Source organism: Brienomyrus brachyistius, unplaced genomic scaffold, assembly GCF_023856365.1.
Source record: "Brienomyrus brachyistius isolate T26 unplaced genomic scaffold, BBRACH_0.4 scaffold56, whole genome shotgun sequence".
NCBI lineage: Eukaryota > Metazoa > Chordata > Actinopteri > Osteoglossiformes > Mormyridae > Brienomyrus > Brienomyrus brachyistius.
This window is the reverse complement of record NW_026042331.1, coordinates 918,228-943,441: the sequence shown is the minus strand read 5'-3', so window position 1 is coordinate 943,441 and position 25,214 is coordinate 918,228. Positions and strand designations below refer to the sequence as shown.

General features: G+C 41.1%; 1 protein-coding gene across 3 annotated transcripts; it reads right to left on the bottom strand.

The window, feature by feature from the left end:
• LOC125724462 (protein shisa-7-like) lies at positions 1–25,214 on the bottom strand. Of its 3 annotated transcripts, none has more exons than XM_049001168.1 (6): positions 24,399–25,214; positions 16,891–17,756; positions 15,473–16,267; positions 6,413–6,567; positions 3,903–4,091; positions 1–3,713 (listed from the first exon to the last, which is right to left on the bottom strand). In XM_049001168.1, exons 3-6 carry the CDS (start codon positions 16,159–16,161, stop codon positions 2,866–2,868), a joined length of 1,881 nt encoding a protein of 626 aa, XP_048857125.1. In that variant the 5' UTR covers positions 16,162–16,267; positions 16,891–17,756; positions 24,399–25,214; the 3' UTR covers positions 1–2,865. The 3 variants fall into 3 exon arrangements, with proteins under 3 accessions (XP_048857125.1, XP_048857123.1, XP_048857124.1); XM_049001166.1 differs by having other exon boundaries at positions 15,473–16,254; XM_049001167.1 differs by having other exon boundaries at positions 15,473–17,756; positions 24,399–24,756; positions 25,059–25,214.

Below are 25,214 nucleotides of genomic sequence, written 5' to 3'. Positions count from 1 at the left end.
TTGAGTTTTACTTTTTTATTAACGTAATTTTTTTCACAAGTGTGAGATTTTCTCATAGTAATCAAGGAAGAGTTGCATGCATGGAAAATAAGGATTTTCACTTAATCTTCTGGACAAGAATGTTGGGTTGCCTGTAGGTAAATCAATTACTGTACTGTCTCCCATTGTATTTCCCTAAAGCTAGGAATAAAACCAACAACAAATACTCTTCTCTAGAAAATGAATCACTTGACAGATCCTCCTGCCCCCCCTTCCAGCTCTATCCACAAACACATGCGCTCGCACACACACTCACACATTTTTCAAATAGTACATTTACAAGTGCACAGCACAGCTACAGTTTAACTAAATTACAAAGCACTATTACAAACCATTTCCTCAAAGTTTAAATAGCATGAAAACATCTTGGAATCTATTAATTCAACTTTAAGTAACATTACAAGATGATTAAAACCATATCTGAACGTATTTGCAATAATTAAAAAAATAATTGATAATTAAAAAAATTACTGAAGTGGTTTTGATTGTATCTCACTCTCCCTCTCTCTCTCACGTGCACACACACATTTAAACATGTTGGCTTCATGACCTTATCCTTCAGTGTAATATCCACATTCTTTTCTTGCTCTTTCTTTCTGTTTGTGCATTGTTTTCAGTAACATAATGATTTAAAATGAAAAATTCAAAAGTTCAGACACATTAAAACCCACAAAGGAAAATGCAAAAAACAATAATAACAATCAGCAATCAAGAAGTATGACAGTATTAATTAAATACAATAATGACAGATGTACCACAGAGTGAATGAACATTGTCTGACTGAACACTCAGTTCATATAATGTTGAATACTTATGTTCCTTCAAATGTAGGGAAGGGGAAAAACCTACAGATACACTGCTAATGTAAACACACTGTAACCCAAATTTATCCCCTTCAGCCAATCAAAAATGAAATGTGAGGAAAGTATTCAATCAAATCAACAGCTAGACAGTTTTAATTAAAACATGGCCTCATACCATAAAAACGAAATACTTTCAAATGATTTAGCAGAATATAATTTACAGAACATACCATGCCAACATTGGTTTTGTAAATGTTATTGGATTTGTGCCATGCTACAGGTTTTCTGCAGCAAGTCACACTAGATATTAGAAGCCTTGTGTTTCATACATTTTCTAATTTTTACACCTAGATTCATTACTGTCTTTTATATGCTAAACATTGCACATTGACTCAGAATTATTGTAAGCTTTAAATAGAATACAGATTAGAATACAGATTTTAGATACAGAAACAGTTTCTAAAATAGCCCTTACTGTAATTGTCCATAATATCATTTTTTTCAAATATATAAAATGAATGAAATGAGTTACAGCTAATAACTGCAGTTCATAAAATCATAAATGTAGATAATAGTTCTGACCATTTTACTCAAAATGTATTCAGAACCAAATGACATGCAGCCCAACACAACTTGTGAGGCTGACTTGTTAGTATCAGATACATACAATACAAATATTGCTGAAAACTGACACAAACTAATCAATGTGCCTTTATTACACAACACCAAAAAAATATTTGTTAAATGATTTTTTTCTCAAGTGCTGATTGTCAGGAGAGCTTTCATTTCACATTGATTCATGGTCAGTAGTGATAAGCTGAATCTCCTGCTTCTCCATGATTACACTTTACTTTACTTATTGCAGCTGTGGCAAATATGACTGGACAAAACAGCACGCTACATTTGACGCACTTCCTGATAATGACACGGAGGAATTGCCTCTCACCAGTGTGCAAATGGATTGTAAGCATTCCCTGCCTGCCATTGCAGTCTATTCTTCAGAGCACCAAAGATCATTTACAGATTAGAATAGGTGTAATCAAATACTGACTGTGTTTTTTACCCAGAATATAAGACTCAGCAGTGCCATGGACAGTAAATGTGCTCTCTGTGAGAAATGCTTAAGTTCCATGGCTCAGTCTGTTTTGTTTGCTAGCTGTTAGTGGTGGCTAAGTAGCCTTGTAAAATCACTGTTCTTTTATGAAAGTTGCTTAGGTTTGTACTGGTTGACCAGTGTGTAAGTGGCTGCATTACACTGATAAATAGCCCATGTACTGGTGTACATGACAGGGAGTGTGTCAACAGAATAATGAAGTGGTTCACTATAAAATCGTCAAATTTGGAGAAAATCCAGGAAATGTATTCTTATAAGTCATTTTATCCCTTAAGAGATATTTGAAAAGGCAGATAGATATATTTTACTGTCATTGCAAACATACAATCCAGTAATCCCAGCTTTTAATAACCATTCTAACATCATGATATAACTATGTTCCTCTTTTGTCCAGTCATTCCATCACAGGAGAACATGTGACTTCACCCCCCTATGTGTGTTATGGACCAACACGCACAGCCATAGCAGAAGCAAATGCATGGAGACTTAACAGAGGAAGTCTACTTTTATAAAGGCTACTCTGTGCCCACCCTCTTTCCTTCAAAATATGGCTGAAATTGTTTTTTGTTTGTTTATTGGAAATTTTTTTGTAAATTGTATTGAAGTTCAAATCACTGCCTCTCCTATTCCCAGGTAACCTCCTGTTTATCGTCTTTATCTTTGTCCTTTCTGTTTTGAAGCTAAATTGCAGGAAACCTTGATTTAAAAATTGACCTGACATTTCAAAAGTTTGAAAAATTATTTTTTTATAACGCTTCCTGTCTTTATAATAGCCATCCTTAAAACCCTATATGCTGCACTTAGCTGCCAACCTTCCTGTTCCTATTTCCTCTGTCCATCACCTGCTCCTTTCTCACATGAACACCGAAGTCTGTCCCCAGCCTGTCCTGCTCCTCATTGCCTTCTCCCCTACACGGTCACTTCATTTTTGCTCCCTGTCCTCAAGCCCTGATTCCCAGCTACCGCTACACCCACTCCCCCCCCACCAGGAATAAAGTGTAACTGCTCAATGGTGTTCTGCCTCTTGGCTGCAAAAGCTAATCTTCTGGCGTTGTGGCCCCCTAGTGTTCCTGTGCCCCCTCCAGGTAGCTCCCCCCAGCCCACGGCCCCTCCCGTGTGGGCAGGCATTGGAGCGCTGCGTTCCTGCTCCCTGCCAGAGGTGGGGTGAGAGTTCATTTTGATCATGTGATGTCGGTCGAGCGAGGGGGTAGCACAAACGTTTTGTTGGGACTGCGCTTTCTGGCTGGGGGTAAGCCGTGGCAGCGTGGGGACCATCCCCCCAAACTCTCCACTACCCACCCCTCCACTAACTCTTTCCCCCAGCTGATCAGGGGACACAAGAAGCCTTTCATGTGATTTCCGGAGGGTTTGTGAGTTCGAGCTTTTTGCTGCTGCCACAGCTTTATAATACTGATGTTGTTGGTTTTTAGTTAGTCTGGACAAAGTAGTATTGCCATCTCCCAGATTAAGCAGCTGATCCTGAGACATCACTCTTCGTGGAGGTTTGGACAGCGTGTCAAAGTTGGGGTTGTACTGTGACTGAGGCGGCTGTAAAGGATAAGGGTTTGGGGTTGGAGATGGCGCCGGTGGCACGTGAATTCGCGGGCGTGACGTGTGCAGAGGAAGCGTGCCCCTGGCCCCCAGTGTATAGTCCCCACCCCAGTGGAGGAGGTGCTGAGATGAATGAAAGGAAGGAGGAGCATTGTTTGGCCGCCGTTTGGTGGTGTAATATCCAGAGTAGTCATCCAGATCCTTTTCTGTTTTCATTTTGGAAAAAGAGAAGCAATTCAAGGTGAGAAACATTTTCCAGAAGTAGGACATCATCTGCATCCCATTCCAACATATTCATCTGTACAACACTACAACTCTTACCAGGAAGTTCTACATATTTCCAAAATCAACTGAAATATCTCCTGGGGACCAAATTCATTTCCAGGATCACTTACCCAGCCTCTTCAGCGAGCTGTACCTATTGATCTCAGATTTGGTGCTTGTCTCATAGGATGGGGGCAGCTGGGCCAGGTTGTGGAAAGAGTGTGAGAGAGAGGGGTGGGGGGCAGAGGCATTGCTGTGTTTGCTGGAGAGCAGTGTTCCAGTGGAGGCAAGCGTGGTGTTGTTCATATGTGGTGGGCGCTCTGTGAAAACAGGAAATATCTATTTAATAATCATTGACATTTAAGAGTGTAACCCATAGTCAAAATATGAACATGATCCACAGAAAGTCTGTGGTCTATAAAGAATGTATCCTGGTGAAATGTCTGAGTTACCACCCGTTATGTCATTCAATGATCTGGAGGTGTTTAGGTACGGCCTCCTATCAAGCTGATAAATAGTTTGGAAATGAAATACAGAGTTTGGTGTATTTGTAGTTCTGACATTCATTTTCTTTCTGTCTATCTAAAACCATGTGCCCTTTTTAATAGTAAAATTTCATCACATCTTCATAACTTTGTTTTAATGAGTGTGATATTATGGCACTCGGATTGTGGCAGTTGGCATGTTAATAATGTAGGAAAGCAGGACAATAAAATTATATAAAATGTGGCCTAATTGGAAGTTAATAAATGCAAAAATGGGAAGTTCACAATCAGTGTTCTAACTTGTTTTGAATGCTTTAAATACTATCTTTAATCAACCTTTCCTAAATTTATAAATTTTTATTTATAAAATTATCTCAAACTTAAGTTATTGTAAAAGTAATTGAATGCAATGTTTTAGTGTCAAAGGCTCTGAAAAAAGTTTACAGCTAACAATAGCTGATACATTCGAGATTTTCTGTGCCGTGCTCTGTCCGCCTCTCATAAGAATACTATCTAAGATTTACTATTTTTACTCATGAAATGAGTAAAATACTCATTGCTGACCACTTTGTTAAACCTGGTTGAAGTGTAATAAATATCTAGTAGTTGAACTTTGCATTGCAGACACTCCTCGAGGTTATAGTTAGCCATGATGCAATGAGACATGCAGGTGAGCTTTTCAAGCAAATAAACCATTGCCTGAAAAGTAAGGATTGTCAAGGTCAAATCAGCCCCAAATAAATATCAGTGAATCATAAAACCACTACTTTAACCTTTACTAACATCCAGCCTTGTAGAACTGGCATCTGTCATGATGATACCTGGGTCTGACCAAAGTTCTTTCAGCTAATTTCAAGAATTGAAAACCTTCCTGCATGAATCAACACCTGTGTCCGGAAGTCACTGTCTATAAGCCTTGGTAAACATGTTTTACAGTTTCAAAGCTTTGTGCTTCAGTAAAAATCTACTCCTGAGGTAAGGCCATGACCATCTTCTCCAGAGCGGTCCTACAAGTTATCTCGCAATCTGCAGGACTTGACCAGAGGACGAGGCCCAAGACCAGACAAAAGCAATACCTAGAGTAGTCATATTAATTGAATAATTCTAATTCCTTGCAGTATGAATTGTCATGAGTCTGTGCCATATGATTAACTGTCATGTCAAATTATGATAAAAACTAGACTGTAACCAATCCAAAACAAAAGGACTGTTTGACTGTAATCACATTTAAGAGAAAGATATGTCACAACAGCCACTAAGGTGTGGCCCAAAAATAGATGCATGCCCAGCATTCATTCATATCACTAGATTTGTAATCTCTATTTATGATTATCACTTCTCTAAACAGAAACAATGGATTTATGTTTTACCCAGTTTGGAAAGCTTATAAGGTATAAGGTGATTAATAAAGTTTAGCAAATATTATCCTTCTCCAATTTGAATCATAAACACTGCACTACTTTTGCTAAATAAAAAATAAAAAACAGATAAATTACAGGTTTATGGAAGTATTACAATACAGTACAAGTACTTTGGATGGTGTCTGTGAAAAGTAGTACAGTTTAAATAATGTAATTTTTAATCTGATGTGCATTTGATCAGCACATAAATTCCACTAAAACTGAAGGCAAACCTGATCTAATAAGTAGCTTATGTATTATATAAACTACTTATAATGCTACAGAAACTGTATTAAAATTGGTTAAAATGCTACGCAGAAGCACAACATGGCTTGATACTTAGGACCTGTGTGTCAGACATTTGCACCACACAAGCACACTGCCAGCCATTTCAGTGCCACAAATTCAATTCTACAGGCATACTATGTGCATGGATGGCCTTACCGATTGTAGCAGTGTGTTTGGGACTGGAACCAGAAAGGTGGATGAAATTGTGGTGCAAATTCCCAACTGCAAGACAGAGCATAGCTGTCATGTCTTGTCATTTCCTGTGAGTGTTTGTGGGTGCCTGAGTATTAGCTTCCTGGAGTACATGAAGCTCTGTAATGGTATATATGGTATATAACTGTTTATCTCCTTTGCCCTGTTCTCTTTCCAATCTCCTTTTGCATCAACCTGCTTTTAATTTCTCTCTTTGAGATATATATGTGATCATCCAACGTTCCATCACACCCACCATGCTGAACCGTCACTCACTTCGGTTCTCTTTGCCCTGAGGTACAGGTGTATACAGGTTTTTGATGGGTCGTCCCAGGGTCCCATCGTTCCCTCCAGGACCTAGAGCAACACTGTTGTTCCGCTCTGCTTGCTGTACTGGACTAGACTGGTGACGCAAGATATCTACCAGAGCCCTGAAGGAGACATGAAAAAGAGGGAAAAGAAACATAATATCACAACGTAACTCTGTGCAGGTGTGTGTGTAACCAGGGCCAGCGCATGGCCCCGGGGATGCCAGACCAGTAGGGGAGCACTAGGAGGGTTGCAATAGTAATGCGTGCCATCTTTGTGCATTGGTAATGGAGTAATAATAATAATAATAGATACTTTCGTGATCCACGTGGGAAATTTCTCTTTTATGCCTCCCCAAACTTGCTCTCTGTAGGTGTGAGCAAGCTGGCTGTGAAGGGCAGCCACATATAGCAGCATCCAGGGAGCTGGGGGTTAAGGGCATGCTGAATGAACCTCAGGTATACAGTATATATAGTGCTTTGGAAGCTCCAGGTTTACATAAATGACAAAATAATCACAAATGACACAAAGGTGACAGTTAATAGACCATAATTATAATTACTTATTAAACCCTTCGATCCTAATATAATTAGGTACTACTTAGTACTGATGTTTCTCTCTGGATATAAAAGTACCCTTTGGAAGGGCATTTATTTTTGTTGGATGATCACTGGAAAAATTAAGACAAAGAAGCATTCTGCTGATGTGAGAAACAATATCATTAAAATACACAAGGCAGGAAATGACTACAAAAATATTGAGGAGTTTGGATGCCCCATTAAGCACTGTTGAATCCATCATCTGCAAGTGGAAGGTGTCGTGCCGAGCGGGGACAGAGGAGCGAGAGATGGGAAGTCGGGGAACGAAGGGCGCACACACTTAGCAGCACAACACAATGTTAATGACAGCACTGGGGAAACACATTCGAACGCGGACTGAAATGACTAGAACTCAAAACAGCTGATGACACGGGGATTCCACACGAGGTTAACAAGGGGGGCGTGGCACACAGGAGGATCGGACGAGTGGGGCATGACAGACCCCCCGCCCCCCCAAAAGGTGCGCACTCCAGGTGAGCCCAAGGGGAGCAAGGAACGAGACCAGGGACATGACGAAACCTGGGGAAACAAAAGCAAAAACATCAATACACCATGGGGAACAGCACAGACACACAGAACAGACACAAGGAGACCACCTCAGACAACAGACGACAAACCAGGGGAACCGGGGAGCCGGAGGGACCCTCGTCTGGCGTGAGGCAGAGGCCACCGAGGCAGCAGGCATCAACAAAGTTGGAGCAGGGGCTGAAGGGGACACTAAAGCTGGTGAGGAGGAAGGCGAAGGGGCTGGCAGAGAAGGCAGGGAAGGAGGTGAAGGGGATTGTAGCAGAGGAGAGGAGGGAATCGTAGCTACGGCAGGCAGAGGAGCAGCCGCAGCCGGCCCAGGCACAGGCGACCGATGAGCCACAAGCGGGGGACTCGCAGATGATCAAGGTGTCACAAGCAGGGGATCCGCAGGCGATCGAGGAGGCACCGGAGACTGGCCAACTGGCCAACGAGGCGCCATGGGGGAAGTTGAGGGTGATTGCCGAGCTGGAATCTAGAGGAGCAAAGGCGAGTCAGGGAGTTGAGCCCAACGTCGGTGTCCTCTCCCTCTTCGGGAGACTGAGAGATGAGAACCCTGCTGGGATCTGCCGCAATGAGTGCCACAGGACCCGCTAGGGGGCGGAACATCATCCGACGGGACTGGGGCCGCAGGGGGTGGCACGTCATCCACCGGAACTTGGATCTCACAGAGCGGTGTGTCGACCGCCAGGGTGGGGACCTCGGGAGAGGGTGTGTCGGCTACCAGGACTGGAACCTCACTGGGTGGAGCGTCGGCCACCCAGAGTGGGGCTGCAGTGGCCTGGACCCACTAGGGGTGGAACATCATATGGCAGGACTGGGGCCTTGCAGAGCGGCACGTCAACCACCAGAATGGGGACCTCGGGAGGCAGCGCATCTGCCGCCAGAACAGGGATCACGGGAGGTGGTACATAGGTCACCGGGACTGGGGCCTCGCTGGGTGGCGTCTCTGCCGCCGGGACTGGGGCCTTGCTGGGCAGTGCCTCGGCTGATGGAACAGGGACCTCTGGATGAGAACAGGAACCCTGGGGACGAGAGCAGGAACCATCGGGCCAAGAACCACAGAGGGCACTGCAGGAGGCGCCAGGCCAGGACCCACAGAGGGCACTGCAGGAACCTCAGGCGGCAGCTTAGGAACCACCAGGAGCACAGCCGGAACGAGCAGCACAGGAACCTCTGAGAGCACAGCCGGAACGGGCAGTGCAGGAAACTCCAGGGGAGCAGCCGAAGCTGCTGGGTCTGGAGTCACATAGGGCAGTGCAGGGGCTGCCAGGTCTGGGATCACAGGAACCATGGGGACCTGAACATGAACTGGAGCCACGGGGGGCAGAGCAGGAACTGGAGTCATGGAGAATGAAGCAGGGACTGGAACTACGAAGGATGAAGCTATAGGGGGCGTTGAAGGAACCGTGGGTGCAGGAACCTCAGGGAGCGCTGCACGCACCGCCAGCACAGGAACCACTGGGGCGCTGCAGGAACCACCAGCACAGGAACCAGGGGGGGCTGTGGTTGGGGTTCACCTTGGTAGCAGGCGCTGCCTGTTTAGGGAACTTAGGGACCCGCGGGATGGCATCCCTAATGGACCTGGCCCCTTTAAGCGTCTCAAAAAATGGGCAAGAGGCAAGCGCTGGCAGCGAAGCAGCAGGCGGAGAAGCTTCGGGCATCTGCTGGGATGGGGCAATGGTGATGACATGAACACCGCCGGATCCAGGATCAGGAGGAATTCCTCTCGACACGCAGCAGGGCAGGTAGCGGAAGCTGAGACAGCTCTTAAGAAGGCCTCAGGCACATCTTCCGTCTTCGGCTTTTGTGCTTTCTCTTCTTCCTTCCTGCAGCAGGTAGCAAAGTCTGGGGCACCTTGAGCAGCTCTGACAGTGGACCGTACAGTAATCCGCTGTCCATGGCCACCTGCCATATCATAGACTATGCCACACCCCTTCTCAGCTGCCGCACATTTTCGCGCACCTTGTTGATGAGGTCCTTTCCAGGAGGTCCCCGGTGCGAGTCACCAGGGCGAAATCCGCGGGGTCCTCCAGGACCTCGGGCTGTTGCAGCCAATATATTACCTCACACATGAGGTCCATATATTCCACCTTGCTGATGGGAGGTGTCTTTTTGGAGAGTGCTGTCATTCTGTCATGCCAAGCAGGGACAGAGGAGCGAGAGACGGAAAGTCGGGGAATGAAGAGTTTAAACAATGACGCAATGACACTTAGGAACACAACGCAACGTTAATGACAGCACTGGGGAAACACACTCGAACGCGTACTGAAATACATAGGACTAATGACTACAACTCGAAACAACTGATGACATGGGGATTCCACACGAGGTTAACATGGGGGGCGTGGCACACAGGAGGATCGGACAAGATAGAAGGCTCATCATAGCACTAGAACAGGCCGTCCCTCAAAACCAAGCATAAGAGCAAGATGTCGACTGGTGAGAGAGGCTACTAAAAATCTTTCACTCAGAAGTCTGCAATGCTCTTTGGCTGAAACTGTAGTGCTCCATGAAACAGGCCACAATGGGAGGGTAGCCAGAAGCCGTTCTTTAAGAGGATCCACATAAAAGTACATATCGCATTTGATACAAAACATGAGAAAGACAAAGTTTTTGCCAGACTTCAAAGAGGTATGTGTGGTGTGAAACTAACACGGCCCAGGCTTCAAGAAACACCATACCTACGGTGAAATATGGTGGCAGTATCAAGTTATATGCTGTGCTGGGACTGGGAATCGTATCAGAATTGAAACGACAATGGTTGGACACAAATACCACACAATATTGCAAGAGAACTTGTTCCAGTCTCCTATGAACCCTTGGCTGGGGAGAAGATTCTTCTTTCAACATGACAATGACCCTAAGCATAAGGCCAAAGTGACACTGGGATGGCTCAAAAACAAAAAGGTGAATGTTCTGAAATTATGATGACCTTCAAGGGGGTTGAATACTTTTGCAAACTACCGTATATTGTTTATCGTTATTAGCATTATGTACTGGTAAACAGCTATGTTGTTGTGTTGTAATGTTAACGTTACAGGCTTGTGTCAGTTGCCGTTATTACAACAAATCTGATATGATCGCACATAAATTAATGTGTTGTAAAGGTAAACTGCTGATCGATTTATTTTATCCTAGTATGTGCTGCTTTCTTTTTGCTGAAAGGAATGTCTGAGTTGTTTCTTTTTGCATTCCTCTCTTGATGCCTGTGATGTTGTCAGACTCTTTATATTGCTCTGTCCCAAGTTCATTATTGATGCCCAGTCAGTGTTGCCTCTGTCACACATAATGCATGGTTTGCCTAACATGAAAGGATAAGAATGGCCTTTAGGACATGCTGTTTTTGTTTTGTTTTAAAACCAAAGAAGTTTATGTCAGCTTACTTCTCCTAATTTAAATGGAACGAAAAGTTGTAAAATTGCTTGTATTCACATTTGGTTATATCAGGCATCACAACCATAAACAGAATGAGGATCATAAAATGCAGTAGCGTTAGCATGCTAACAAATCTAAGCCAGTGTTTATCAGCTAATGAATCCCAGTACTGTTATCTATGAAAATGAACACAGCGATATGGAGGGTGTTTAGTGACAATAGTCAATAAATGAATGTCATTTAAATTGTCATTTAAATAAGTATTTAAAAAGCAAATTAATTATTTAAATGATTGTTTAAATCACAATTTTAATTATACCAGTAATCATTAGAATTCTGTCAAAGTAACTCATCACACTCAGTGGGCAGACTTTAAACAAAACTTAATCTAATTGGTTATGTTGCAAACTAAGTCACAACAGATCGATCTTGTCTAGTTAAAACATTAATTCCCATTTATGACAGCATTGGTTTGTTCAGTCATGGTGCTGTATAACATCCTAACTTCCCAAAATCTTCAGTAAGCTCTCCTAGGATAACAGATAAGCTGTCCTAACTTTCACTGACCACCATGTAGTGTGACGTATAGTTAAACTTATTTAATCCGTATGACTGCTCTTTTATTGATTTTACACAACCAACAAAATACTATTAAGTAAGTTTTTTAATAATCTTGGGAATCTTAAAGGATCCTTTATCTTTGTCATGAACACTGCTGTTGTTGCAATTGACAACTGGGGGCCTGCATCACGGAGCAGGGGGTATTCCAAGGAAGCTAAAGAAACCCAGACTTTCCCAAAAAATTCAGACACACAGGCAACGGGAACCGTTTTGGGTTGAGTTCACATGTCATTTTTACTGTAGGCCTATTCTGAATTATGTAATCTCATTTAAATATTTTCAGTCACAATCACGTGTTCTACACATATAACTGTATCTTGGCTTAGTTTTTACTAATAAACTTTCAGCTAGACTGTGACTAAACAAAATATAAAAATATCTTCCTGTTTCTCATGTCTCACGCGGGGCATGGAACGGAGACAGAGGCGCAGACGTCAGGACATCAGGGAATACGAGGTGTAATCAGGAACAGGCAACGAACTCAGACTGACAATACAATTACAGAACTAAGGAAACATACTTTGAAGTGTGGCCTGTGGCTTGTACTTCGAAGCGGGGTTACTGTCTTATCAGGGTAACTTTGCCAGTAACTTGATGACGTGTGGTGTAACTTAGAGATTAACCCGTACTACGAAAGGTATGTAGGTTTTACTCAAGGCATGCTGCTATGGCAATTTACTTTGCGTCTCAAACCTGCTCCGAGCAGTTTTTGTTCTTGGTCAAGTCGTACACAGTGCCACACAATTCAGAAGTCACCTATTATTTGCTGTTAACTAATGTAATGCTCCCTAAATTTCTATTACAGTGATGTTACTCGTAATTTAAACCTAACTTGATTCAATTTCAGATGCAATAATAGTAGAAAGTGTACGTGGCAGCCAGTGAAGATGAAATATTAAAGGATCATGTCAAGTGGTAGGGCTATGCATTTATATTTGTACTCATTATGAAAGATTTGTTGTGCCTAGCCTCCACTTAATAGTGTGTTTCTATGTTTACAGCTAATGAGAAAAAGGTGTCTGTTCATATGACTTAATAGAAGGTGAGCCATTGTTTAACAAACAAATAATTTACAACAGGACAAAACAGAAACATATGTGTAGTGAGAAAACGAGTAGAAACCTGTCATCATGGTTAAGTTAGCCTCATATTCCATATTCAGTTTTCTAACTTTAATAACTTTTAACGGAAGGTGGGCGTTTTAATGACAGAATTGTGACGTCCAGTACATAGATAACGATGCACACCGATTATTTTTGCGCTTCAAACCATTTCGTGATTTGTGCCAAATCGTGTTATTAGTTAATATAATAGGTCCTTTCAGCTGTAATGACATGGTGGTTTAGCATTTTGAGTTCATGGCGACTGTTGCACACCCCTTTGTTTCCCAGATTGCTTTACGTACAAATTTTAATTTGTGAATGTTCGAATGTATCCGTATAATGTGCAATGGGACAATACATGAATTGGTTAATAACTTTTAAACTAGACAAGACAGGCACATCTAATGAAGTGTGCTTTGATCGGTGGACAACAGGGAACAATACACACCCCTTGGGTTTTCAGAATAATTTTCTCTCTAACAGTTATTAATACATTGTATGCATATTATATGCCATTGCTCCATTTCATATATATTGACAGAAAGATCCCCTCACGATGCGCTCACTAATGCCATAAGGATCATCCAGTTGTCTACGGAGAAAATGTAGTTGTAGGGGCGATGCTCATATAGGGTTGGCGTACGCAGAAACCTCGACTTAACCAAGCACAAAAACTGCTCGAAGCAGGTTTCAGACTTATCATAAATTGCCATAGCGACATCCCTCGAATAAAACCTACCCACCTTTTGTAATACGGGTCAATCGCGAACACAAGTCGCCAAGTTACTCGCAAGTTATCGCGATAAGCCAGGAATCCCGCTTCATAGTACAGGCCAGTGGACTTAAATACACAAAACTAATGAAAACAACTTGAAACAGCTGATGACGGGAATTCCACATGAGACTAACGAAAGGGGCGTGGCACACAGGAGGAGAGGAGATTGGGGCATGACACGGTTCATATTATTTTAACGGATTTTTTTTTCAGTTTCAGTCATTGCATTTCATGCTTGACCTTTGTAATATTGGTACGCTTTTATTTGAATTATTTTGGAATTAATTGGAATGCTGCAGCGTGATATTTACAGGCTTTATTATGTTTATTACATGAGTAGCGAGAGCACGAAATTTTGGGAATCTTTTGGGAATCTGTTCCCACACGTCAGACGTTCTTCGAGACAACGCTTAACTAATCGAGACAGTTAATCTGGTCCAGAACAGATTTGTTCACTCGCCTAAGTTACCATGGTAGCTCAACGGGGATTCATTTAAGACACATTGATGGAACGGAACTCCAAACGTATAGGTACCAGACTTGTCGAAATAAGTCAAAATTTCCCTTAATCCTGCTTTGTGGAATACCTCCCAGCCCTGATGAACGTGGCAAAACAGCACAGACTGTACACACACAGAAGGGTACTTTTCGGTCCAGTTCACATTTGGTTTTAAAATGCATCTTGGGAGGGGTACCCAGCCAATTTTGTCATAAGTATTTATGCCAATACAGTGCCTTTGCTTCACTTTTAGCTCAGAGAAGAATTTTGTTAAATCGTTTGGAAAACCTGTCTAAGGCCTCCCACTGGATCAAGGACTCATTTTTTCTCAAACTGGGAAACTTAGGAAGTTCCAAAAAAGTATTTCAATGTACCATCCAAGTCTAGAGTAATAATTTTAAAACTGTTGAAATGTTGCAACACATTTTCTCTCTCTGGTCTGGTGGAATATCAGTGCTGTATGCATGCACTGACCGCAACTATCCGCATCAGCGAAGTGTAGTAGGAACACAAGCTGCCATGCTTACGATCGTACAGTACCCAGCTTGCAAGAGGAAATATGAATCCACCTTTAGTGTTTACATTACAGAAGATTTGTGGTTAAATGCAATCCCAGACCACCTCGGCAACTGGTTTGAGTGAATAGATCACAATGTGCGTTGGTGGTCATTTACGCTTGTATTTAGCGCTGTTCAATTGTGATCTGATTTAAGCAAGCCACATTTTAAAACCAAGTACAAGCAAGATCTAAAAGTACCTCTCCTGAGATTTAATGGCCATCCATTATGGAGAGATCTAGAGATGAAATGGCATGAAAATCACAATTATAGTAATTATCACAGTTATCAGTATTATTGCAGTATTGTTAAAATTTGCTGAAATGTTCAAAACGTACTGATATAGAACCATTTCATCTAGTTTTATATTGATCACCATAAATAAAATTAGCAGCAGTATGCACTTTTTGTTTGCATGAAGATTAAAATAACATAGCCAATACCTTATATAAACACATGAAATCCATATCAAATGCACATTAACATTAAAAGCCTGTGGAGAGCTGTCACTCCCAAAGGTCACTGCCTTCCGCCATGTTCTGACACGAAACAAATGCATGTTGCATGCTGCGCCTGGGCACCTACATATGGAAGATTGTTCTTAACTTTGGCTGATGCTGGACACCATTTAATGTGAGCTTTTTAAGGAGTGGTAATCAGCCACGGTTGTAATGATAATTAAAATTTGAAATAATAATACTAACCATCTGGAATTTCACCACGGTTTACCGTAAAGCATTTCATCCCTAGCCACATCTTCCGACTCTCAGATATGCATTGTAACTGCTTGATTGTCATTTAATAATCAATTAATTTTGAAATTATATAAGCCTTTAAATTATTCTTATAATTATTAGTATGGCTTTGTTGTAGCTTAACAATAGGAAAAAAGCAATATAAACCAGAAACAATTTCATACTAGTAAAAAGCCTAGCACAAAGAACTTTCTTTGTTGCTTATCAATTCTCACCTTGGCACGTTTATATCCCTGTGCCTGGGTCGACGTGACACCTTGTGGAAGGCCACCTTAATGCCCACCGCCACCACCACCGTGAAGGAAATCACACCTCCTATGACATACATGGTGTTGTCTGGCCGGAGTGGGTCAAAGTCTGGGTCAGAACGTTGGCCTGGTGGTGTGGTTGCAGGTGGTTGTGTGTTGGCCCATACAGGAGAGTCGTAGTTCTTGCAGGAGTCCTGGTCCAAGCGGCTGCTCTGGTGATCACAGCAGAAGCGGTAGTGGCAGGTCCCACAGCAATATATGTATGTGCCTTTGGTGCAATTGAAGGTCATATCATATTGGCCCATCACATCATAGTAACTTCTGCAAACGTCCACATCCACAATTCGTTTTGGTGGTGGAGCCACCTGGGCAGCCCCAAGTGGTGGCTTTAGAGCGTCGACTGTCACGTTCCTGGGGAGCATGATTTGCGGCAAAGGTTTCGGTGGCATCTCAGATATTTTCATGTCCAGCTCTGAATTGCCAGCAGACTTCATTGTTTGCTTGTTACGATGGCTGGTCAAAAGTACAAAAGTTGCACTGCTTGGACTCCCATTTGCTGCCTGATGCTCAGTGGAGCTCGTCACCATAGCAATGACAGAAGAAAATATCAAAAAAATAACGAAAGAACACATCCTGTGACAGGCAATTGAATTCATTTTTGTAAATCAAAGTTCAAGGTGTCCAGTGTTCTAGATGTTGCCTTTATGCTGTGCAGCTCTCTCCACTCTGTCTGTTAGCTATAACATCACCTGCAAAAAGAGACTGAAAAAACATCAGCCCACACTGTAAAGTGCTGAGAAAACACTTATCAGGGAAATGTGGGAATGCATGTAAACATCAAGTGGAAGGGCTGGGATCTGTGAAGAACTGCTGTTTTGTCCCAAGCCCTATACTTTTTGATGTCTTCTTATTCATTATGCTCAGCTGTTTTTTTGCCTAATGAGCTAGGCAGTGTGCTCAGTGTGTCCAAAGTCTGAAAAATTTGAATAGTACACAGAAACAACATAACTACATCTCGTGAAATTGTAGCAGTACACAGATTTTATGAGGCATATGTCCTTTTAAGCTACAAGCAGTAGGTGATCTATAATAGTGTTTTACTTCTGTATATTTGTTTGTTTATTCATTCATTCCTTTGTTTGTTTGCATTCAGTGTGGATCTGTTAATATAAGTATACTGTGTAAACATTTGGTTACCTAGATTTAAACCTACATTTTCACATTATAAAGCTGTACGAGGCAACACAACTTTAAAATGACTCTGCCGATTTAGAAAATAATATGTCTGACAAATCTGGCTTTTAGTCAATATTGATCGATAAGCATGAGACAATTGAAACCGCATGGACCTTTACAAATAAGCAATGAAGAAACTAATACTTTACCTCCTGGGACTACTCTTGCTCAGCTCCACAAAAACGACACAAAAATCCATCAAAAAATCTAAGAAAAAGCCTTTTAAAAACCTTTGTACTTTCAGCTGTAAACTTGGTCTTATCTCTGTTTGTTTTTTATTTGGCAATGATGTCTTTTATTTTTGGCACTTAAATGTTCTTTAGCAATCTGACCTTCTGCAAAATCACACTAAAATAGAAAAATAGTACTTTCTTATGAGGTGTAAACAATTTATTGGCAGTTTCAGGAGTCACTTTTTCTTGTAAACTTTGAAGATGATTATGGCACTTTAACTGTAAGTGTTGCTAAGCAGTAAAATATCAAATGTAAGTAACCGTTTGATAACGATGGCTTTCTATACAGCTACCCTTTCTTTACTGGCCAGTGTTTCTCTTTAAGAAATTCAGAGGGAACCTGCTTAGTAAGCACGGGTAACTATGGCAACCCAGCATGGTGGGCTTCATCATCACATCGAGTGCTAGGGTACAGCAGCAGGGAATATTATGGAATTCAAGTCAACTTAAGTATTTAAAGTTCAGTGATAACTCCTTTATGAAAAATGTCTGTTCCTTTGCATTCTCACAGATTTCAGTTTCTCCTGATTAAAATAAAGTTAAAAATGGTCAATGCAAAATGAGGTATAGTTGTCCAGGATACCAGAATCCAGAAAAATTCCAGTTGCTTCCAAACAAAAAAATAATTAGTGAATTGATTATATTTCTTTTATGAAAGAAGCCTGATGATAAATCCTGAAATTAAATGTTTCCGGAAGAATGTTTCTTTGTCGGGCACATCTTTCCTTTCAGTTCTTTCCATGTTTATCCACTCAGTCACTCAGATGAAAAAATCCTTGATCCTAGGAAACAAAAATTGAAAACATTATAAGAAATTACTCAAGATGCAGCATGGAAATTTTGTACACATTCCAAGTACAGTATTTGTTTTATTATTTCAATGATATTTTGTAAGGTGTAAGCTATAAAGAAAGTATGAGTTTGGTATTTATTATCTGAATTATATTTCTCACATACATCAGAGAATTAAATAATATTTATTTTGCATATAAATAATAGGGGGGCGGCATGGTGGTGCAGTGGTTAGCACTGTTGCCTCACACCTCTGGGACCCAGGTTCAAGTCTCCGCCTGGGTCACATGTGTGTGGAGTTTGCATGTTCTCCCCATGTCGTCGTGGGGTTTCCTCTGGGTACTCCGGTTTCCCCCCACAATTAGAGGCTAATCGGAGTTACTAAATTGCCCATAGGTGCGCATGTGTGAGTGAATGGTGTGTGAATGTGCCCTGCAATGGGCTAGCCCTCCATCCTGGAATGTTCCCTGCCTCGTGCCAATTGCTTCCGGAATAGGCTCCGGACCCCCCGCAACCCAGTAGGAAAAGCAGTTTGAAAAATGGATGGATAATAGAATACAGATATTACGACTAAGAAGCTGACTTAAAAATGTTTTGCAGAGACTTACATTTAGTATTTTTTAACTTAACCTGGTCACTGAACTGAACAGTACAGTCAAACCTCAGATTGCAAGTAACTTGGTTTGCAGGTGTTATGCAAGATGAGCAAATTTTAAAAATAAATTTTAACTTGATAAATAAGCAAGGTCTTGCAACACGAGTAATACGTATACGCTTTGTCTGCCGAGCGTCACATAATCACAACTGAGTCGATGGTTCTTCTCTCGCTCTCTCTCTCTCGCTGCGGGATTGTGAGTAATCGTCTCCCATGCTTGGTTTCATTCGGCGTGCCTCACTCATATAGTTAAAATTTAGTAGAAAACCACCACCTGAATAAGGGTGCAGCAGTGCAAGCAATGAATCTGTTTAACGACAATGCAATGTCCACATTTCTGCGAAATCGAAAAGGAGGCAAAAGCAGCTGTCATTGGATAGGTTCCTTGTTAAAGTCCTACAAAAAGAAAAACATTCCAGTGAGCCAACAGATAGCAGTGATTCCATTAGTTATAGTGAAAGTCGTCCTACAAAATAACCCTCCTCTTCTCCTCTCTCTCATCTCCCTCACACCATCCCTGATTCTTTTCAAAGGTAAATTTCTTTTATGTATTTTTACTATATCATTTTATATGAATATTTTTGGGTTGTGAAATAAATCATCTGAGTTTCTATTATTTCTAATGGGAAAATTCACTTTGGTATACAAGTACTTTGGATTACGAGCATGTTACGAATTATGCTCACAATCCAAGGTTTTACTGTATTTTGCTTCTTCACAGATATAGTAAGGTTTGCCAGACAATGACAGATATTTCTCTTCATGCCATGTCTCAGTTTCTGCATTCAAAATAGCACCAAGTTCATTTAAGACTGTGTACTCTTTCAGTCCATAATCCATCAGGCGTTTCTTCATTTGATACTATGGATAGACTCTAATGAGATGAATCGGAAGGAGTACACATTATTTTATTATTTTATCTCTATTCCAAAGCTATCTCATAAAGTCCTTACAGGACCCTCCTGGCTTAATTTTTATGGTAATGCAGTGCTGTTGTCATCTTTATTTGGACATGACAGCCACTGGACATACTTGTCCCTGAGACCATGCTTTTATTCTTCTTGCTATACTTCTCACACAAATGGGGCATAGTAATCGACAGAGGGTTATGAACTTCCTCCACCATCTGTTTCTACACAAAGTGTAGCTATGGTGGAGGTACTGCAGCATGTCCTTTGTGGCAGAAATACATGCATTTGGATTGCTAAGCATTATAACAGATTCCTCACTTAGCTCGCCTTAAGCATTGAAATTCTGGTGCCAAGTGTACATCATGCTTGTCCTCATTCTTGCTGGACTACCATCTGTTGCATTTATAGGTGTCGGCTTAAAGCTAATAACATAAAACCAGGGTTCAACTTGCTTGAGTGCCTATTTTGCTAGTGTCACACCTTGTTAAGCTGTGTCATTTGGATCCAGAGTACTTCTGATTAGATGTCATTTAATGGTTTATTCGCAGGTAGTGGCTCAGAGCCTCTGAGTGCTGGTCAGGGTTGAGCCTTCATCATTTCTGACGTGACGGCAGGTCAGACAGCATCACTGGTAATACCAGGCATCCATATGAAAGCGTATATTATGTTCTGCACTTGGCAAGGTTCTAAAGGCATCTATGGTGAATCATTTCCACTAAGTCTGGCCTCACACTGAGAGGAGTGACAGGTTTCCAAATTATAATGAGTCCATCTCGTTTATTCTGGAGCTCTCATTGTGAGAACTATGACTTTGCCAGTAGAGATGTGGCCAGATTTTCTTTGCTGTATTTCAAGATTTTTCAGTTCAGGTCCTGCAGATCCACTGTTTTTGCTGCATACATTTTAGCTGAGCCATTCTTAAACTTTTAAAATAAATTTTGGTGACTAAAATGAATAATGTTGCTTTAAATTACAGTCAGCTGCTTATTTAATGCAAATTCTTTAGTTGCTTCTTCTAATTATTAGTTTCATGTAATAACAGTTAAGTACATGAAGGATGTCACATTATTAAGCTACAAAGTATTCAGCACAAAGAAAATAAATTCAATTAACTTATTTGATACTAGTTTTTTTCGGGAAAAAAAACTTATAAATGCATGATATTTCCCATAAAGAGAAGGTAAGTCGCAATTCTTAAATGGAATCTGAGTTTCCTCCTAATAGTTTAATCAAGATTAATTAATGAGAATTTAGAACATAAGAACATAAGAAATTTATTAACGAGAGGGGGCCAGTCGGCCCATCTAGCTTGTTTGGGGAGAATTCAGTTTAACAGCTTAAAGCTGTTATAATCTTAGTCTATAATCTAACTAATATTGAAGTAGCTATTTGGTAGAACAGCATCCAGACCTGTTAGAATCTTATATACATGGATCATGGTCCCCCTTAATTTACTTTGCTTGAGGCTGAACAGATTCAGCTCTGCTAACCTCTCCTCATAAGACATTCCTCTAACACCTGGAATCATTCTTGTAGCCCTAAGTTGAACCCATTCTAAGGTAGCAATGTCCTTTTCATAGTAGGAGTAAAAACCTACTAACCCAAGTGAATGAAGTCACCATTCATCCAGTTATTAGGCCTGAACACACCCTTTCACCTAATAATTCCACAATCTGCAGAAATATCTACACTTGTGCAAGCTTTAACGATAATTCCATTCTTCCTTCAAATATATGGAGAACCTTCCAGAACTGGATCACTTTAATCATCCCAGCTTACCTAAAGACATCATCAGCTTTAGCATATTAAGTATACATGTGCAAAAGAAACCCCATGGTTTTCAAAATATGCAGGTTTCTCCAAAACCCATTAGTCTTAGTAATGGATTGTCTACCATGCTGAAGGTTGTGAGTTCCATCCCATTTTTAATTGTGTCCTTGTAAAACTGGTTATACTGCATATGCAGTATGCCCCCGTGATTATTGGATGATTTTAGTCCCCTGAATTCCATCCATCCATCCATTTTCCAAACCGCTTATCCTATTGGGTCGCGGGGGGTCCAGAGCCTATCCCGGAATCAATGGGCACGAGGCAGGGAACAACCCAGGATGGGGGGCCAGCCCATCGCAGGGCACACTCACACACCATTCACTCACACATGCACACCTACGGGCAATTCAGCAACTCCAATTAGCCTCAGCATGTTTTTGGACTGTGGGGGGAAACCGGAGTACCCGGAGGAAACCCCACGACGACACGGGGAGAACATGCAAACTCCGCACACATGTGACCCAGGCGGAGACTCGAACCCGGGTCCCAGAGGTGTGAGGCGACAGTGCTAACCACTGCACCACCATGCCGCCCCCCCCTGAATTCCATTGCCACAAATTACATTTTGCTGTCCTCACTTGTTTTCAAGCTGTTCCATAGTCCATAATCCACGAAATCTCACTATGTGTTTCCTGGCACTGTGTTTTATATAATATCCATGTGGAATGTCAGAGATTTTGCATTGACACATCTGAAGAGCAGACATCATGTTTTAAAGACTGCCATTCAGTGTTATGTAACAGGGGTGAGAAGGCAGGCCAGTCATGCATCCTTCCAAGGAAATCTGCCAAAATCTGGCTCTAGCATTTAAACTGCAGAATACTCTGCTCCTGGGTAGTAGATCTTGGCAGTAGATCATCCCAGCTGTCCAAATTAAGTTCTGTCATTTTTATGCAGTTCCTTTAAATCCATACAAATCATCCTTGTCTGTTTTTATTTGTCATTGGGAAGCAGCTACACACAACTCATATCCAGTATCACTACATACCACTTCCATAGCCCCCCCCCCTCCCCTGCCCCCCCAAGATGTGAGTTTCATCGTTCACAATGGCCTCTTGGGTTTGTTTGACGTCTCTTTGGTGACAGTAACTTCTCTGCTTATTGAAAAGCTCACTACTGCATATAAGAAGTACCGGAATCAGGTGATCATTGTTCACTCCTGGGCTTTTTTTATTCACAGCACTCCTCAGTTGTGGTTCCTTGGCAAGATTATTGTTGTTGGACGTGTCATGACCGATGCATTGGCCTTTGAAGCCATTTTGAAAGTCGCAGGAGTTGCTGTGTTTTGTTGGGACCTACCATTATAAAATCATCTGTTATGACAGAAGCCGCTTGAGGTGCTCTGCATTGCTGAGCTCATGCACAGATTCACATGCTGGGCCAGTACTCTGCTGTTTCTGGCCCTGGGCTTTCACTTTAATTATTTTAGTCCTTCATCGCATCCAGTTTATGCTTCAATAATCCATTTTCCCCACCTTCTGATTCAGACAGAATTTAAATGTCAGTCAGTATCTTATTAAAAAAAGTCTCTAAATTTACAGCTTTCAATGATCCTACACCTGCATGTCTCATAAAAAGTTCTCCAAATCTTCTGAAGGTTCAGCTATTCGTACAAATCTATTTACCTTGTACATGTATGCCTGTTCACTTCTGTATTGCACTGTGTTGTGTTTCACTGCAGCTTATATATCTTTCTCATCCCGAAGATGCACCATGTTTCTTGTTGATTGACCAGATAAAATTTTGCAAAACAGTGCTCTGTTATAATGGGAACAGTATTATACAATAGTGGGACACACATAACTATATATTCCATTTATCTTAGCATGTTTCTGGCATGGTATGGCTTTAAAAAATGGCACCTACTCTGTCACTCACTGTTTGCACTACATAGAACTGGTCCCCCCCCCCCCCCCCCCACCCCCACCCCATCTGTGCGTGGGTGGTAGCAGCTCTCTTGGAATAGCAATGCAGCACTGAGAAGAATCATCCATTTTTCCAATAACTGTTTCCCTCTAAAACACATTTTTCTTGTTCTGTCAAGTTTTACCATTTCATCGTCTCTTAAAAGTCCTTCCCATTAGCTCGTAATATAACACCCAATAATCTTTATCCATCTCACCACCTCTCTGATTCCTTCCCCATTTCCACCCAGTTGTCTGTGAGAAGCAGAACCGAAAATCCTTATAAATAATCCAAATTAGCATTGGTGGTTAAGCGATTGCAATGCTTGGGTACTCTTGTTTCACTATGCCTGTCAACTGAATTTCTTAGATTCTGCAGAAAAAAATATGAATTTTTAAGCTCTGACTACAAAGATATCTTCTAACAAAATAATAATCCTGCACTGAAAGTGCCCATAATAACTCCATGCTGTGAGATAGGAGCAAGGAACATGTTTAATAAAGAAGGCCACGAAAAAGAAATTGAGGAAAAAAATATTAGTAAGAGTGGAATGGAAAAAACACACAAGAAGGGCGAAGATCTATGATATCTTGCATAAATTTGCAAATCTCAGATATCTGAGATACAACAGCATTAATCACAAAATATTACACAGATGCAATTGGTAATAAACAATCGACAGGGTTTACGTCCTTAATAGCAGTATGTGAATGGGCAGGTCATTGCGTCTTATTAATGTGAATGAAATTGCTGAAAAATCGTAATTTTTTATATATTTGCATGTGGTTGGACGTAGTGGTGTAATTTCGTCGTGATAATGCATCATAACGGGACTTTAAGTGTACTGCATTAGTACATTTGTTGTTAAATCACAGCCTTGTTCATTAATAGTCAATAAGGCATTACATGTCAGTGTGTCTACAGTGGACATTCAGTACAATCATGAACCTTCGGGAAATCAATCAAGTAAGCACTCATAATAGATATACCCAAAAGAATTTTCTAAGCATTAAATGTACGTTTTTTTCTGTAGTAACCTGGTCGTTTACGAAAACAAAGAATTAAACATATTTTGAAAAAAAAAACTGCATATGGCGTTTAAGCAGTATGTTAGCTGTGTATAAATATGAGTATCCATGTACAATGAAGTTAACGTCAGATGTGTACAGCTGTGGCAGCACTTGTTTTCATTTTGTGCGGTATCGTGGGGAAATTAAAAAAATAACAGTTCGCCATAACAGAGATAGATTTCAGAAACACACATCGTTTTATATTAGTCCATTTCATTGTGTCGCAGCAAAGAACCCAAGAATGTAAAACTGAGGTCTTACCTGGATGTTGCCTTCTGTATTCTTTGTGTGAATTATAGATGGTGAACGCGCATTTCTCAGTATTAAGAATAATAAACTTATAACAAAATTGTATAATTAATCTTCAAGATTTACCGTGGTCAATCGTGAAACGCACAGTGCTGTCAAATATGGTTTGACAGAACGCAGCAATGTTCCCACTCCATGCTATATGCGCCTCAGTCTCACTCTTTCATATCCTCAAAAAAAAAACAAAAAAAAACACGGAAAACATTAATACGGCTCATATTCATTTTTAATTCCATATTCCTGGTTCCCACAAGCATTCTTTTATCTTCGCTGAGTCGGGTCACTGACGCTGGTAACTACCTTGCCTACGCTGAAAGAAGAAAAAAATAAAAGAGCATTTTTAATATAGAAGTAAAAGTGGATATATGCGCAAATACTATTTCTTTAATGTCTGTTTTTGGATTGTACAATTTGACATTTACATTACTATAGTAATTTAAACACGCCCGCATTTGTGGGATATATCACGTAAAGAAATAATTAAATGGTAGGCTATACGGAGCGATCGGTATCGTCTGTTTTATTAAAATGGAATGAAATGGTTGTTCTAGAGTGAAATTCTGCATGGAATGAAATGGTTTTTCTAGAGTGAAATTCTGCATAAGAATTTACAGTATCTTAAAGTGCCTTCTTGATTTATCGTCCTTCCACACATGTCAGCATTCTCTGTCAAATTATATAAAGAATAGTGCGACTGCTGTCTCCTGACTGTCCGCTTCGTGCATTACTCGTTAGTTGATTGGCCTTCACTCTTACCAGCACCATGAT